Source organism: Benincasa hispida, chromosome 4, assembly GCF_009727055.1.
Source record: "Benincasa hispida cultivar B227 chromosome 4, ASM972705v1, whole genome shotgun sequence".
Taxonomy (NCBI): Eukaryota; Viridiplantae; Streptophyta; class Magnoliopsida; order Cucurbitales; family Cucurbitaceae; genus Benincasa; species Benincasa hispida.
Genome location: NC_052352.1, coordinates 42070784 through 42089596, shown reverse-complemented (window position 1 = coordinate 42089596; position 18813 = coordinate 42070784). Strand labels below are relative to the sequence as shown.

The 18813-nt window shown below is 36.2% G+C and overlaps 1 protein-coding gene across 1 annotated transcript; it reads left to right on the top strand.

Moving 5' to 3' along the window:
* Positions 1-16572: 16572 nt before the first annotated feature.
* LOC120076206 lies at positions 16573-17051 on the top strand. The gene is made up of 2 exons (XM_039029972.1): positions 16573-16820; positions 16973-17051. The coding sequence occupies exons 1-2, from the start codon at positions 16573-16575 to the stop codon at positions 17049-17051; spliced, it is 327 nt and encodes a 108-aa protein (XP_038885900.1).
* The last annotated feature ends 1762 nt before the right edge of the window (positions 17052-18813 follow it).

The following is an 18813-nucleotide window of genomic DNA, read 5'->3' as shown; positions in this document are numbered from 1 at the left end:
AATATTGTTACGGAAGTGTAGGAAACTTTCAGGTAAAGATTCCAAAACGAAGCTAACCTAGCTAGCTTCATCGATGACGGACCCATTCATCCCTACCACATTGAAGTAGACCATTATTTTGAGAACATGTTCTCGGATAGATACCCCTTCTTGCATACGGGCATTGAAGATGTGTTTAAAAGCGTCATGCCTGAGCTGTGTGAACGGTTGTCTAAACATTCCCTTTAGGGACTCCATGATCTCATAGGCTGTGAGCATGAGCTCATGCTTCTTGGCCAAGACTTCAGAAAGACTTGCTAAGCTCAGGCCTTTTTGTTTGCCCGTGTCCAATGCTTATATGCTTCTCGAACATTTTGAGCAACATTTGAAGCTGGAATGGGAGGACAGTCCTCCATCAGGAAAAAACGAAGGTCATCGATGATAAGTATTGTATTGATCATGTTTCTTCATAAAGTGTAGTTTTTGCCCGTTAATTTATTAGCGGCCAGTAGATTTAAGGTCGCGGAAGTGATTGTGAAATAAAATTTACTGAAACCATATAAATTATTTATAATTAGTTTATTTGCATTAAACCAATAAGATAACCAATCAATTTTAGCAAAATAGTCTAGTGTACCCTAAGTGACATCTATTTTGCAGTGATGTTTCAGTGAGGTTGGAAAAAATTCACCATAGGGTGATCAAATGCCTCTTCACTAAAATGAGACATTCTTAACCAATAGATAGAACAACTCCTTGTTACTATCACTATTAGTCACCATTGCTTGGTCCACAATTTTGTTTAACTCACTTAACAATTCTTGTAAGTGCAACCCCTCATTTTAGGTCCTAGAATTCCACCTTAATAAGCCAACCGTAAGGAAAAACCAATTGGGACACGAAACTAAAGCAACCCTATCCATTTCTAGAGTTTGAATAAAGCGTCATGCAAAAATACCATCCTTTAGGGGGACACCCACGGTGCCACGAGGCCATGCATGAAACTTTACTTCAAATTAATGAGAGAGACCGAGGGATATGTTGTCACACATCCCACTCCCACTTACTATAAATACTCTTTTTGTGCACTTTGATATTGATCTATACAAATGCCACCCATAGAGGGACATCCATGGTGCCTCAAGGCCGATTATAGACCTCAAGATGTGAACTTTAAGGGAGAAACGCGAAGAGGATAAAATGAAGTATCATGTACCCCATTTTCCTCCTACTGAGTGTTTTAAGTGATTGTTTAATTTGCCAAAAAACAACAATTTCCTTTGGATAGTTAAACAATTGTGATTAAGGTTTGTTAAAACTCTTTAACAAACTTTAATCAAACTTGCATGCATATAACAAATTTATCTAATTCACCTTTCTAAGTAAGTTCCTAGGTAGGGGTGTTACGTTTTCATCATCTTAAATACCCCAGGCTAGATAGAACTCACCTTAGACAAAAGGCCTCTTATAGATACATTTGTTAATCTTTTATTAAGAATCATTCTAATCCTATTAAACCAATTAAAAGATTAAACTTATATTTCTAATCTCATTAGAAATGGTGATCTTAGGTTTATCTAAATCATGTTTTAAAACAATTTTAAAAGATGACTTTTAACCCAAGGTTTGCATGCAACTTTGAATTATTTATTTTAATTTCTAATTTCATTTTGTTATAACAATTATAAGTAAATGAAATAAATTAAAACCATTCATGGCATGTAAATCATACTTCTTAATTTTATAACAATTATAAATTACCCTAAAGTGGTGACATGCTTCATGCAATTTCATTTCATTACTAACATACATAACAATTATATACTATAGTAACGAAATTTTTAATAACATACTTTAAACAAACATTCATACCATATATTATAACTCTTATAATATAAATTATGCATGTATATGTTATTAATGCGTGCATGCATATATTACAATATTTATACTATATGATGCATGTGCATGCTACAATATTAAATCATGCATCTTAAATTATAACAAATATGATGCATGAAAATAAATGCATAACCTACGGTGGGATTTTATACTATATGGAATATAATAATAAAATAATCATATATCACATGCATAATTTAAAAATAATTAATGGACCGGGATTGAACACCTAAAAGGAAAAAGAAATCTAACTATTACAAATAAAAAGTCAGCTGGTTCGAAACAAGTGAGTCGGGTCTTGGAACGCTCGACTCGAACTGCCCAGCAATGATCGCCCACATCCATCACATAGTAACAAACATCTAACGCCACACCAATCTATGATCGTATAGTGCTATCGCATAGCAACTATTATCCCAACTATCATCCAATGCTACGCCAATCTATGATCGTATAGTGCTATCACATAGCAACGATCATTCAGCGCTATTGTATAACAACGATCATCCGGTAGTATCACATAGCAACAATAGCACAAAGCTATCGCATAGCCATGATCGCATAGGGCTATCACATAGGGTTGTCGCATAGCCACAATCGCATAGTGCTATCGCATAGCATCTCACGCTAAGTGCCATCACACAATAGGCATCGCCTAGGTATGAACGAACTTTGTTGTTCTTCCAAAGTGGACTTCGTTTTCTACAGAAAACACACTGGGAACAACACGAATGACTCAAAACTTTAAATACAGACTCGATCGCATTTAAACGCCAAAAAACATGGGCCCTTACAAACAAATTTGTAAAAAGAAAGCGATGAATCTATATAGTCTAATCTCGAAAACATCCAATAATCACAAAACTATACATTCCACAGAACATTCATCACATGAATTACAGAATGAAAAAACCCACCAGGACACTGTAAAATTAATCTGAAATTTTAAAAAAAAAATTGTTTAGGAACTATGCTCTGATACCAATTGAAGTAACCATTGAAGGTCCTTGAGTGGAAGCATGGGATCAGACCAAATATCCAAAATTCACAGAAGATAAATTTTACAGCAAAAAACAAATAGATTATGCATTTAAAAGAGAATTACAACATGCTTAAAACATAAAACAAGAAAGAAAAAAGGGTTTAAGAAACCTTACCCTTGAAGAACTCTTTTTCACGAAATTCCTTCTCCAAAACTTGTCACGAACAATCTCAAACCCTCTAAATGTTAGTGAGAACACCACCACGAATGTTTCCTCCGTATTCTCTGGATGAGAATCCATAAGTTTTGCTGGCTCTTGAAATTTTGGAAAAGAGGGATTTGAGAGTATTGAGAGGAAGAGATATGTTCCAATTTTCTCACAGAACTCTTTGGTGTTTCTCACTCTTGTGAAAATCACACACCAGGAAGAAGAAGAAGAACCTCCCTTCTTACTTTCCCACTACCATATTTTTTAGAGAAAATAGGAGAAAGGAGTTACAACTCCTTCCCCAAATGACTTTAAAATTAAATTAAATTAAATTTATTTATTTTCATAAATCAATTTAATATATATTTATATGGTAACTACCTTATCATATAATATGTATATATATTAAACTATATGTTATATCAAATATAACACATAACCTATAGATTCTATTTTGTATCAAATACAATATAATCTATAGTTTCTATTATCTCAACAATGACATTTAATATAAATCTCGTTTATATTAAATTTAATTATATGAATCAAATTTATATAATTAATATTTGAATCATATTCAAATATTTGTTTCTTCTCAAATAAATTCTATAATGTATCAAATGCATTATAGCAATTATATCATATATATATATAATTAGATTAAATTAATTATATCAAATATAATTAATTCTCTCAATTAAACAATTCAAGTTAATCTAACAATTGATTTTCATTAATTTCTGCTGAGCTACAGAAGGGACCTCATGGACCTGTAGTTTGAAGCTCTAATAGTATGTGAATAATTAATTAAAATTCTTTAATTAAAATAATCACCATTCGTTAACTGTCGGGCACTCCAATAAATAACGATAACTACACTCTTCACACTACAGATATATTTATGTGTCCATTGGATATAACCAATCAACAGTACGATGACCATTCACAAAATGCTCATAAGTACAGTTAGGCCAAAAATATCGCTTTCCCCTGTAGTTACATCTAACTCCTTAAGTACCACAACCTCTAATGAATAATAAATCATAGTCCAACTATGACCAAACCCCTCTTAAGCCAAGAGAGGGTGTGGCGCCAGGGGAAGGAGTGAATTCCTTCTTGTGTAGTTGTATTTCCAGCTCTTCAATCAGACGAATCCCCAAAATGGTAGGCTTGTTGAGTCGACGATATGGCCACTCTCACCTATACAAAACAAAGGACCGCCTTCATAGGTAGGAGTTCACAACTCACTCAGGATTTAGGTCATATTACCTATGGTCATCCTGGTGAAATGTAAGTCTCTATTATGAACGGCGTTATATAATGAGCCTAAACATTTCATGGTCTGATCTTATACAAACTCTTTTGTATAGAATATCCCCATTCACATGGGTTCATATGAATGATCAGGATCAGATCATTTGTAGCACTTTACAATAATTATGACATCTACAAAGTGGGTCATACTCGTAGTGTCACTAGAATAAGGTATCTAGCCTTATCCATCTACTACAGACCTTTAGGTTATCACTTAAATATGATCCACCGGTATGTCTCTACATACATGTTTAAGCTACAAAGATAACCTTGGATTTTAGTTTATTGCTATGTGGTTAGTGAAACTAATTTTGAAATAAAACATCACATATTTTATTACATAAATAAAATATTTATACATTACAATTACAAACTACGGAACTCTATGAGATTTAGGGCATCAATCCCAATAATCTCCCACTTAACCAAAAGCTAGTGGTGCGTACAATGTAAAAGTCATACTAAATACAAACTACACAAACAATAATCTAGGGCATAAACCGCCCAGTACATATCCCCCACCTGCCCTAGTTTAAACGTGGCCTATCCCATAGACCCATACTCTGCAGGTGACCCTTAAACACCTTGGTCGTGAGGACCTTTGTAAATGGATCAGCAACGTTGTGCTTCGAAGCTATTTGCATGACAATCACATCTCCTCGATGCACAATCTCTCGAATGAGATGATACTTCCACTCTATATGCTTCCTATGCTTGTGGCTCCAAGGCTCTCTGAGATTAGCTACAACACCACTATTATCACAATAAAGTGTGATAGGCTTTGACATGTCTAGAATAACTTCTATATAAGTCAGAAACTTCATGAGCCAAACAACTTCCTTATGAAGGAACTCTTTAGGGAAGAGAAACTTGAGCGGAAGCGGATCGACCAAATTCCATTTTTCATTGAATATAAATTTTACAATAAAAAAGAAACAAGATATACATTTAATTACAGTATTACAATGAAAAGGTTTTAGAAACCTCACCTTTGAAGATCTTTCTTCACGATTTCTCTCGAACAATTCACGAACTCCTTGAAGACTTTCTTCAAGAATAACCTCAAACAAGAATGAACACTACCACGAATGTTTCCACGGTATTCAAAAGGTGAGAAACCAAGTGTGGTGGGCTTTGGCTATTTTGGATTTGAGGGGAAACTTAATGGCCAGAAGGAAAGATTGAGAACTTTCTCAAAAAATTCAAACACATAGAACTCTTCTGTTGTATTTTTTCCACTGAAAAAATCAACAACCTTAGCAATAAGAAGAAGAAAAATTTATTTTCTACTTGCCAAATATAACCACCACCATTTACGTGGGTGGAGAGAAAAGAAGGGGAAAAGAGTTATAACTCTCTCCCTTATTATTAAAATAATAATTAATATAAATACAAAAATGATAACTAAATTATCATATTATATATATTAAATTATATGTTATATCAAATATAACACATAACCTATAGTTTTAATACTGTATCACATACAATATAGACTATAGTTTCTTTTCTCTTTTATGTGGCATTTAATATAAATCACATTTATTAAATTTAACAACTATGAATCCAATTCATAGAAACTATATTTGAATCTCATTCAAATATTTATTTCCTCTCATTAAGCTATAATGTATCAAATACATTATAATAATTATATCACATATAATTGAAACAGCTTAATTATATCATATATAATTAAACCCCTCTATTAATTTGAACAATTCAAATTTCAAAAACTGATTCTCAATTAATCCTATTGAGCTACCAAGAGGACCTCATGGACCTGTAGCTTAAAGCTCCAACGTTACATTATTCACCATTCGTTAACTGTGGGGTACTCCACTAAAGATCGAAATCTACACTCTTCGTACTACAGATATATTTCTGTGTCTATTGGATATAACTAATCAACAGTATGATGATCCTTCACAAATTGCTCGTAAGTATAGCTGGGTCAAATTACCGTTTTGCCCCTATAGTTACATCTAACTCCTTAAGTACCACTGATCCCTCTAATGAACAATAGATCATAGTTCAGCTATGACTAAACCCCTCTTGGGCTAGGAGAGAGTGTGGCGCCACATTGTTGATTCGGAATCAACCTTTAAGGGAGCAATTTATCTACTTACCCTTGCTTTGGGAAAAGAGTGAATTCCATCTTGTGTAGCTGTGTTCCCAGTTCCCCAATCAGACAAACCCCAAGGCTTGTTGAATCGGCGATCTGGCCACTCTCACCCATACAAATCAAAGGACCGCTCTCATAAACAGAAGTTCACAGCTCACTCAAGATTTAGGTCATGTTACCTATGGTCATCCTGGTGAAATGTAAGTCTTTATTATGAACGACGTTATATGATCAAACTAAATATTTCATGGTCCGATCTTATACAAACTCCTTTGTGTAAAATATCCTCGCTCGCATGTCTATACATGAATAATCAGGATCAGATCATTTGTAGCACTTTACAAAAATTGTAACACTTACAAAGCGGGCCATACTCTTAATGTCACAAGGATAAGGTACCCAACCTTATCCATCTACTACAGACCATTTAGGTTATCACTTAAACATGATCCACCCGTATGTCTCTACATACATGTTTAAGTTACTTTATTAAATACACATTGAGTTTATTCAATAATGTTACAAACTATAGGACCCTACGAGATTTAGGGCATCAACCCCAACACCTTAGCAGCTTCATAAGCCGCTACATATGCACTCTTGCTTCGTGCTCCTTCATAATACTGCTTCCCCATTAAGAGTGAACACTGATCCTGATGTGGATTTCCTAGAAACCTTATTAGTAAATCAGAGTTTGTCTATCCTGTAAGGATTAGATCCTTTGAACCATACATGAGTATGTAGTCCCTCGTTCTTCGTAGATACATGAGGATATACTTAATGGTGGTTAAGCAATCATGTCCTGGATTAGGCTGATATCTACTGACTATCCACACCGCATAGCAGATGTCAGGTGTAATATATAACATCACATACATCAGACTGCCAACAGCCGATGCATAGGGGATCCTTCTCATTTCCTCAACCTCTTGATAACATTGAAAATATGTTATCTTCTTCTACTTAACATCGGGGTTGTTTAGCTACTTAATTTGGTTAAATTGATTATTTTGTAGGACTCGAGTGTACAAGCAGTCGAATTAAGTGTTCGAAAAAAAAGGCATTAAAATGATGAAGTTAGGAGACAAATTGAACAAATGAAGAAGGAATGAAGAATTCTGCCCTGCCAAGCGTCGCAACACTCTTCATATGCTTAAGTCCAGCGCTAGCTCGACGCTAGAAGACAGAATTCTCAAATGCAGTGTAACATTCCCAATTTCAAGAAAATTTAAGTTAATTATCTAAAATTATTGAGTTTAAATTTCACTTTCATGTAGAAAATTGGGATTAAATTGAAATAATTGAAAAACTTTTATTGGTTAAATTGAATTTAATTGATTAGATATTCGAACTGATTATCTTGAAAATATTGGATTTTGCTTCCCTTTGATTTTGGATTTTAGGGTAACTTTAAAAAAAATTTAAAAGAGATAATTAATTTCATGTGGTTTTGAATTGATTTAAATATTTGGAAGGATTTAATTTGTATCAAATTGATGGATTTTATGCCTTTAATTTTGGTTTTTGAAGCCTAAATTAAGATAATTTGAAAAGTTAATTAATTTATAAATTTAATAGAATCTTTGGACATTTTAGAGATATTGTGATAAAATATTTTATTTATCTTTTCAAAATTAGAAAAAAATAAAAGAATAGAGATTTTTTTTTTCAAAATTAAACGAGAGTGAAAAGAGGCCAAAAACTGGGAGAAAGCAATTCGGTTTTTCAACGATAGCTTCCACAAAATTGTCGATTGCCAGAGTTTGAACCATTGGATCGTGCTCAAATTTGGTAAATATGTTCAAGACATATAGAAGTTCATTTTGAACGGTTGAATCATTGTTTAAAGCTCTAGTTTATTCGTAATCGCTGCTGAATAAAATCTATAAAACTAGAAATTCCCCTTCTCTCTCACTCTCACAAACCCTCCTCATGCAAGACCTTCACTGTCAGCCGCTAACCTAAACAATTTATGTCGTTCGACAGCAACACCCACTGCCTATCTATGGTAGCCATGAGCCGACGTGCCATCAGTCGCCACTGCCTGATCTTTGTCGAAATCTTGAGAAAAACCTCATGTAAGATTTATTTTTTTCCTTATAATTTGGGAGGTGAAATTCACTCATTTGATTTTGGGTTAAATTAGTAACCTCTCATTATATAAAAAAGATTTGGAAGTTTTGAGGCATTGACCATCAAGCTAGAGACCATTTTTCGTTTTGCAGAAAATTGGTAAAGATCGGTAAGTTCTGGGTAAGAGCGTTTGAGTTTAGAAGGTTCTCGGTTGTCCATTAAATTTTGGTTTTCTTTTTGGTTGATGCCAATTATATTTGGAATTTAGATCCAAGATTGGAGTACTTTAGAGTGAGCAACGTACTGTCCAGCGGATTCGAGTTCGTTCGACAAGTAGTTTGGTAAGCATAGTGATCCTTGTTGTTGGTTGTCGGCCAGCTATTGATTATTGGACTAAAAGAATGGTTTAATTTTAAGTATTTTGAAGGTTCTAAGTCATCATCCATTGAATTTTAAAATCTGCTAAGAGGAGATTTTGGAGTCGAAATCCTGCGAGTGTCTGTTGATCAAGTTTCGTTCGGGTAAGTTATTTGGTGACCGTTTGATTAAATTTGTATGTTTGGGTCCTGGTTCCAAAGACTAAAATTTAGTATTATGTCTGTGTTAGGGGACTCAATTCAGGACTTATTTGGTTGGAGATCATTAGCTTGGATTAATATCTGAATTTGACTTTGAGGTAAGTAATCTTACTACTGGAACTGCCCACGGGCCAGACACTGGATGTATACTAGCATGATGGATGAACGTTATGGTAGAATGACAACATGATGAACTGATAGTTTATTATAACCGATGTATATTCTTGCTTGAGGATCTGAAAGATGTATTTGTACATATAGATACTTGAATGCTAGCATGAGATGATATTTGATTTCATAAGGTTGTATGTGATATGTGGATATTAACGCATGTGTTTGTGTTGTAGAGCCATGATGTTGAGGCATATATGTATGTCATAGAACCATATTATGATAATTATGGTGTCAAGCCTATGATAGTGATTTTACTGATTAGTTAGAATGCCCACTAAGTTTGTGTTTCCTTCGAGATTCACCAATTATTGTGTTTCCTTCGGGATTCACCAGTTTGTGTTTCCTTCGGGATTCGCCAGTTATTTTGTCTCCTTCGAGATTCACCAGTTTGTGTTTCCTTTGGGACTCACCAGTTTGTGTTTCCTTCGGGATTCATCAGTTTGTGTTTCCTTCGGGATTCACCAGTTATCGTGTCTCCTTCAGGATTCACCAGTTTGTATTTCCTTCAGGATTCACCAGTTATTGTGTTTCCTTCGGGATTCACCGGTTTGTGTTTCCTTCGGGATTCACCAGTTATTGTGTCTCCTTTAGGATTCACCAGTTTGTATTTCCTTCGAAATTCACCAGTTATTGTGTTTTCTTTGGGATTCACCGGTTTGTGTTTCCTTTAGGATTCATCAGTTATTGTGTCTCCTTCGAGATTCACCAGAGGTAATGGGCATATTTAGCTACAGTAGGATAGAACTCAGTTTTTCATGTATGTATGTGTCCCATGAGAACTAGGACAATTTATATGTTCCACCAGAGGTAGGCATCTAGAGGACATAAATACCTAACCTGACCCTAGTAGTGGAGTTACTTACGAAGTATTTTATACTCATTATTTCTCATGTTGTTGTTTTAGGTAAAGGTAGAGATGCACCGGCGATGGACAAGCGGAATTCGTGATCGAGCCATTGGGACTAGTTTTATGCATCCGCTCATGAGATTTAGATTCCTTTTCATGTTTTTCTTAACTTTCAGTTTTGATGTTTAAAACTTACTATTAAGAATCGTTTTCAGACTTATTTATTATCATTTATGATTTATGGGTACTCTACTGTTGTTTTTAATTTTTGAATTTAATGAAAGTCTTTTAAACTTAGCTTATTTAATTAGCATTTATTTCACCATAACAGAGTGTCGTTTTAAGTTCCATGCATGCATGTATTTAGTAACAGCCTAACTTAAGTCCTAAGGGGTCGGGTCGTTACATGCAGTGCAACGTTGCAATGCTGCTCGAAGTGTTGCAATGCTCTGGAGATGTCACAATGCCACTATCGCACCTCCCGCTCAATGCTACACTTCAACGTTCTTGGACAGAATAGGCTGTGTTGCAACGCTCTTCCAAAGTGTTACGACGCTACGTAGTTTGACAAATGGTTAGCTCAGCGCGCGTGCAACCAAGTGTCAAGGCAGCACTGTGACGCTTGCCTGATGCTCAGCACAATTGCACTATAGTGTTGCAACGCTCTCCCTAGCGTTGTGACATTGCGGCAAACCTATAAAAGGATCGTTAGGGGCTCAGTCGATTACATCACGATTTACATCCGATTTTGGATGCCACCACTTTATTCCAGCTCAGTTTTAGCATTCCTTTTCACTAGAATTTTGTAATAATTTCTTCCCCTTTGAACATTGTATCGATTTTGAAGATGTTTTGTGGCTAATGGATAAGAACTTAGCTTGGGTTTTGTAGTTTAATTTCGTTCCAATTTGATTCTTGAGACTTTGTTATGTAATTTTATGAATTTATGAGAATTTATCTTGTGCTTATTCTTCAATTATCTTGTATGGGATAATCTGAAAAATTAGCTATGCACGTATAATTGATTTCTTTGATTGACCCTAATTTGTAATCGTTAAATAGTCGTCACCTAGAAGCAAGGGTTAAGTAAGTTTATTGTGTTAAATTAGGATTCTATTTAGCAAGCATTTACTTTCTAACTTAGATATTTCTCGCTCAATTAATTGGTTAGACGATGGAAATAATTTATTTGGCTTAGCTTTGCCTTGAATCTTAATGCCTGTTGATTGATTGATTAGTTGAGGATTCTTGCTTTTCCTTTAATTAACTTGATTTTATGGACTACCGATTAGGATTCTAATCGAGTAGGCTAAGTTGCACTTCGAATTTCTCACGCATCTTTTGAATAGTCTGTGATAGAATTGAAAATGAATGAATTAAACTAGAATTACCCAATTGATGAATTTTTGCATTCTTTCACATTGTGCACTTTTCATTTTCTTGAAATTTTTATTCACAATTTTCACAACCCCCCCTGGTTACTTTCTACAAGTACCAATTTTTTATGAATCCAAATCGTTTATCCGTGGTTCGACGCTGGACTTGCCGTTTGTACTACTAGTTAGTATAAGTAGATAGTTCGGTGCATATAAATATTATTTATGTAGCACAGGTTCATGGACGACGATGAGTCTAGCGACCTACCAAATTGGCGTCGTTTTCGGGGAGCCATTGAATTTCTTAATTTTTTAGAATTGTAGTGTTTTCCTTGCTAATCGATTTTCTCTTTTGGTGCATGACCCACACTCCCAAAGGCCATAAAATATTTTGCAGAAATTTCCAGGGAGGAGCAGAGAATCAAAAGAGAAAAGAGACAACAAGCTACGCTTGATAGAGATATTCGTTTTAAAGACACATCCGAAGAAGAGAGCGTTCTTGAGAATTTACCAGTAACTGAACGAGAAAATACTCTCAAGGAACTCGTAACACCAGACTTCACTCAGTAGCCAATGTGCATTGCCTATCCTGAAACGACAAGTAACTTCGAGCTTAAATCTGGCTTAATTCACTTACTTCCTGCATTTTCTGGTCTACAGGGTGAGGTCCCGTACAAACACTTGAAAGAATTCTATGTGATGTGCAATGAGATGAGACCAAATGGGGTGACCCAAAAGCAGATAAACATGAGAGCATTCCTCTTTTCGTTGAAGGGAGATGCGATGTAGTGGCTCTACATTCTTCCGCCTGGGAACATCACATCCTGGGAAGAGTTGCAGAGGCAGTTCTTGGAAAAGTTCTTCCTAGCATCTCAAGTTGCTAGAATCAGAAAGAAGATATACAACGTTATGCAATTCGATAGGGAGATCCTTCACGGGTATTGGGAACAATTCAAAAAGACCTGTGCCAAGTTTCCCCACCATCAAATCTTAGACCAGTTGTTGATCCAGTACTTTTATGAGGGATTGATGGAGATCGAAAAAAGCAGCATAGATGCAACTGTAGAAAGAGCCTTAGTCAATAAAACCCCTCTGAGGCAATGAACCTGATAGCTACTATGGCATCAAATTCTCAACAATTTGGAACTAGAGTTGCAGTCGATGTTAAGTCCACCAACGAGGTAAATGAACTTAAGAAAGAAATATCTGACCCAGTTTCTGTTGTAAAGCAGCTGGCGAAGGTGGAAATTGAACAGCCTGCTACTGTTTGCCAGATGTGTCATGGAGCTGGCCATACAACTGACATTTGCCTAAGTGCTCTATATGGAGCAATACCTAAGGTGAATGCAGTTGGGGGCCATAATTTCAATGGGCAGGATAGAAGGTGGGGCCCATTCAGTTAAACTTACAATCCTGGGTGGAGGGATCACCCAAACTTCAAATGAGGAGGATAGAACGAGCAGGCTCAGCCTAGTCATGGAGCTCTGTCTGATCTAGGTATGTCCTTGGAAGCTATTGTTAAAAGTCTTGCTGACAACTCTTTTAAATTTCAGCAGGATACAAAAAATGCCATTGAAGCTTTGGGGACTCAAGTCTCTTAGGTAGCCACTTTGATGAGTAAATTGGAGAGATAGTCTGGCAAACTTCCATCTCAGCCAGAATCGAATCCCAAAGAAAATGTAAGTGCAATTACGCTGAGGAGTGGCAGGGAGTTGGAGCCACCAGCTGAGTCAACAAAGGAGCCAGAATTGGAAAACCTAGAAACCACTTCTTCAAATTCTACAGTCATACCACTAGAAAAGACACAGGAAGTATCTTCTCACCCTTATCCTCCTTTAGATGCTTATGTGCCTAAAGCGCCTTTTCCTTCCAAGCTTGTAAGGCCAAAAGGACTGATGGTAGACAAGGACAAAGAACTTATGGAGATGTTCAGAAGGGTAGAGATCAATATTCCTCTCCTCGATGCAGTCAAGCAGATTCCTAAATACGCCAAATTCCTTAAAGAGCTTTGCATGAGGAAGAGACAAGCAAAAGAAAAGGAGCGAATGGTGGTAAGTCAATCTGTGTCTGCGATCCTTTAGAAAAAAATGCCTGAAAAACAAAAAGATCTAGGTATGTTTTCTCTCCCTTGTATTATAGGTAAAAAGAAAACTGATAGAACCATGCTAGATCTGGGTGCATCTATAAATGTTATGCCTTATTCAATTTATTAAGAATTGAAATTAAAATACCTGACTGAAACTGGAGTTGTAATTCAATTAGCTGATAGGTCTTTTATTCACCCTTTAGAAGTCATTGAGGACGTCCTAGTTCAGGTTGTTGAATTGCTTTTCCCTACTGACTTTTATGTTCCTAAGATGGAAGAGCCCACATCTATCTCATCTGCATCAATCTTGCTTGGTTGGCCTTTCATGAAGACGGCCAAGACTAAGATTGATGTGGATAAGGGTGCTTTGTCCGTTTAGTTCGATTGTGAGTTGGTTAAGTTTAATATTTTTAATGCTATGAAATCTTCCGCCATAGAACAGGTATAGTCTTTGTGCCAAATTGATGTGTTTGACTCTCTTAAGTAGGAGGTTATATGGGACGTCTAACGACGATGAGGATGACTCAGGAGATTTGATTTCCTTTAGAAAGCTTGCCACCTTGTTTACGACAGAGCCAGTAGGTATGCCCTCTTATTCTGATGATGAATCTTCTGACAAGGTGCTTCCTTCTGTTTTGCAGGCACCTAAGGTGGAGTTGAAGGAGCTTCCACATAAAAGGTATTCGCCCTGCTGTGTGCATGCATAAAATTTCTTTGGAATGGAGCTAAGCCTTATCGATAGCCTCAACAGCGTTTGAATTCTGTCCTGAAAGAAGTTGTGATAAAAGAGGTCTTCAAACTCTTAGATGCAGGTATTATCTATCCCATTTCTGATAGTGAATGGGTTAGTCCCATTCATGTAGTGCCTAAGAAAATGGGTATTACTGTGGTGAAAAATGATGAAGGTAGTCTAATTCCTATTAGCATTCAGAATGGGTGGAGGATGTGTATTGATTCTAGAAAATTAAATGTTGTAACTAAAAAGGATCACTTCCTCATTCCTTTTATTGACTAGATGCTTGAAAGGTTAGTCGGTAAGCCTTTCTTTTGTTCCCTTGATGGTTTTTTGGGTTTCTATCAGATCCCGATTAACCAGAAGGACCAACAGAAGATGACCTTTACATGTCCCTATGGCACCTTCACTTTCAGAAGAATGCAATTTGGACTATGTAATGCTCCTGGTACCTTTCAACGATGCATGATGAGCATATTTTCTAAATTTATTGAGAAGTGCATGGAGGTATTTATGGATGGCTTTACTATGCATGGAGACTCATTTGCTAATTGCTTGTTTAATTTATCCAGGGTGCTAGAGAGATGCATTGAGTCTAACCTAGTACTGAATTTTGAAAAGTGTCATTTCATGGCCTCACATAGCATTGTATTAGGGCATATTGTGTCTGAGCATGGCATAGAGGTAGATCTTGCCAAGATTGGTGTTATTGCTAAGCTCCCTTACCCCACAAATGTGAAGGAGGTTCATTCGCTTCTTAGTCATGCATGTTTCTATCATAGGTTTATCAGAGACTTTAGTAAGATTGCTCAGTCGATGACCTCTCTTCTTTAAAAAATGTGGCCTTTGATTTTAACGATGATTGCACGAAAAGTTTTGATGTGCTGAAAAATGCTCTGTCATATACTCCGGTCATTCAGGCTCCTCGTTGGGATCTTCCCTTCGAGATCATATGCGGCATGAGCAACTATGCTGTAGGAGCGATTTTGAGGCAGAAGATTGATAAGAAACATCACGTGATCTACTATGCTTCGAAGACCCTAAACCCTCAATGCAACTAAACCACGACATAAAAGGACTTTTAGCTATTATTTTTGCTCTTGAGAAATTTCGCTCTTATATCATTGGATCTGAAGTAGTTGTTTTTTCTGATCATGTAGCTCTGCGCTATCTGATGTCCAAGAAGAAGTCCAAGCCTAGATTGTTGAGGTGGGTTCTTCTCATTCAGTAGTTTATCCTGAAACTTTAGGATAGGAAGAGATGTGAGAATGTTGTCGCTGATCACCTGAGCAAGATTGCAACTGATGGAGATTGCCTCAATTCTGATGGAGACTTCCCTAACCACGCACTAATGCAGGCAAACGGTATTTTTATGACTCCCTGGTATGCGGACATTGTGAATTACTTGACCACTAGTGAGTTCCCTTATGGAATGAATAGGCATAAACAAGACAAAATAATAAGTAAGTCGAAGTATTATGTCTGGGAGGACCCTATTCTTTGGAAATTTTGTGCTAATCAGGTAGTTAGGAGGTATGTTCCTAATGACGAGTTCTTTTTTGTTTTAGAATTCTGTCATAAGCATGCATGTGGTGGACACTTCAGTCGCAAGAGAACTGCTAAAAAAATTTTAGATTCAGGTTTATATTGGCACACTTTATTTAGGGATGCATACTTTGTTTGTAAGACTTGCAAACGGTCAAAAGTCAGGAGGTTTGTCCCATAGTAACGAAATGCCACAAGTCTCTATTCTTTTCTGTAAGATATTTGATGTATGAGGGATTGACTTTATGGGACCTTTTCCTTCTTCTTATGGGTTCAAATACATTTTATTGGCTATGGACTATGTTTCCAAATGGGTGGAAGCAAAGGCAACTATTACTGATGATTCTAAGGTGGTTGCAGGTTTCTTGAAAACTAACATTCTGTGTAGGTTTGGCTTCCCTAAGCCAATCATCAGTGAACAAGGATCACATTTTTGCAATCGAGTCATTGCTTCCTTGTTGAAGAAGTACGGTGTACGACATTGTATTGCCACCCCATACCACCCTCAGATTAATGGGCAGACAGATGTGTCCAACAGGGAAGTGAAGGCTATTTTGGAAAAGGTGGTCAACCGAGGAAGGAAGGAATAGAGCCTTTGACTTGACGACACTTTGTGGGTTTATAGGACGACCTTCAAGACTTCTATTGGGATGTCTCCTTACAGGATGGTCTATGAAAAAGCTTGCCATCTTCCAGTTGAAATCCAGCATAAGGCATATTGGGTAATGAAGAAGTGCAACTGGGATTTAGAGGCAGCTGAGGAGGCCAGACTTTTACAGCTTCAGGAGTTGGAAGAGCTCAGGCTAGAATGTTTTAACAATTCTCTGATTTATAAGAAATGGGCGAAAGATTTTCATAACAAAATGATTGCGCCCAAGGAATTTCAAGTAGGGAAAAGGTACTTCTATACAACTCTCAGTTGAAGTTTATGCCTGGTAAACTCCGATCCAACTGACTCGGCCCATTTGGTGTTTGTCACATTTATCCTTATGGTGCAGTAGACATTGTTAATCTTGAGACAAGAAAAGTTTTAAAAGTAAATGGGCACAGGCTGAAGGTCTTCCACGATGGCAAGTCTTTGGATTGCTTTGACATCGCCTACCGATTGGATTCACCGATCTACATATGAAAACAAGCCATCACGATCGAGCAACCAACCATAAATATTTGCGCTTCCTGGAGGTAGCCAGATTTTTTATCATTCTTGTTTTGCTAGTTTTTTTTTTTTTTTGGTGGAAAGGAGTTGATTCAAGTGTCCAACATCCTTCCTTCACTCCATTATTCAGGGAAGTATTCGGATCCCTCGTGCTTTATTTTAATCACATTGGGGACAATGTGTGTTTTAAAAGTTGGGGGTGGGGTGTTTGAAGGCGATTTTTCATTGTTTGAATTATTTGAGGTCCTTGAGCGCTGTTCTCGGATAATGTTTGCTTGATTGTAGTTTGTCTTGTTGTTTTGTTTCTTGCAATGACTAGTCTATGACGCACCGTATGAATCACTTTTGCATTAGAATAGGTTGGATGAAAGGATTCACAATTTTCATGATTTTTTTTTTTTTTTTTTACATCTCCAAGCAGTTTGCATATCTATCTTGACCCTGTATGCTTACTTAGAATTAAATTATGAGACCTTAAGTTTGTTGTCACTCCGATAGGCCTTGGTGATAGATATTAGTTTTTCCACGGTTCAATTTAGTAATGCATGTTTTGAGATGTAGTCAATTGATATCACTGACGCCTAGTGAAAAAAAAAAAAAAAAAGAGAATTTTCATATATGCATGTATAAGGGTCTACTCCCCTACTTCAAGGGTATGATTAACCTGAGGCGGCCATTCAAAAAGTATATCAGTATGCAGCGGAAGCAACAAGGATCAATAAGCACTCTAATTTATTAATTTTGCTAGTAACTAAAGCATGCTCATCAATCACAAGAGGGTTGGAAGCCATACCTTTGTAGAACTCTTTGAGATCTTGATTCTCAACTATAATCTTCTCCGAAATTGCTGCGAACCACCTCAAGATCTTCCCCACTATCCTCTTGGAGCTTTAGAATGAATTGTGGGACTCAAAATCAGTTTGAATGAAAGGAACTTGGAGAAGAGCTCATTGCTACAACCCACTTGAAGAACAAATTCTTCAGCTTGAATTTTTCTGTAAAAACTCTTTAGTTGCTCCCCAATTCCACTTCAATCTTCTTTATTTATTACAAGTTTTTCATGCAAAGAAGATGGCCGCATGAGATGCAGCTCATGCTTGGAGTTATTGAAGGCAAAGTAAGTGGGTTTGGTGTGAGCTAGTTGAAGATTTAATGGAAAAAACCAAATTTCCATTTTGTGTTGTTTTTCAAAATTTTCAATTTTTTTTACCAAATGATTTCAAAAGTCAATTTGATTTTAAAATTTTAAAATATTATTAATTTTGTAAAGTTAATTTTCTAATAAAACTAATAAATAATTATTTAAATAATTCAATTGATTCTAATTAATTTAATATCAAATATTAAATTAATTAATTTTACACAAATCGACCTTCATGTATTTAAAATATTAATTCTCCTATTCTGTTTAATTCTAATTTGAACGTTTCAAATTAACTTATCATGCTTCTCTAAAGCTAATCCATTTATGAGCTAGTAGAGGGACCTCGTGGATCTACAGATCATGGGCTCCAACGATCCAAGATTCATTGGCTAAACTCATTACACCGAATTAACCCCCATTCGTCAACTAATGGGTCACTGCACTAAAGCCCATAGTTGAACTCCCTTCACTGTAGATATATTATGTCTACTTGATATAACCATGATCAGTAAGTTGATCCTTCACAGGTCGTTCATAATCATAGTTGGGTCAAGATCACCGTTTTAACCCTGTGAATACATCTCGATCCTT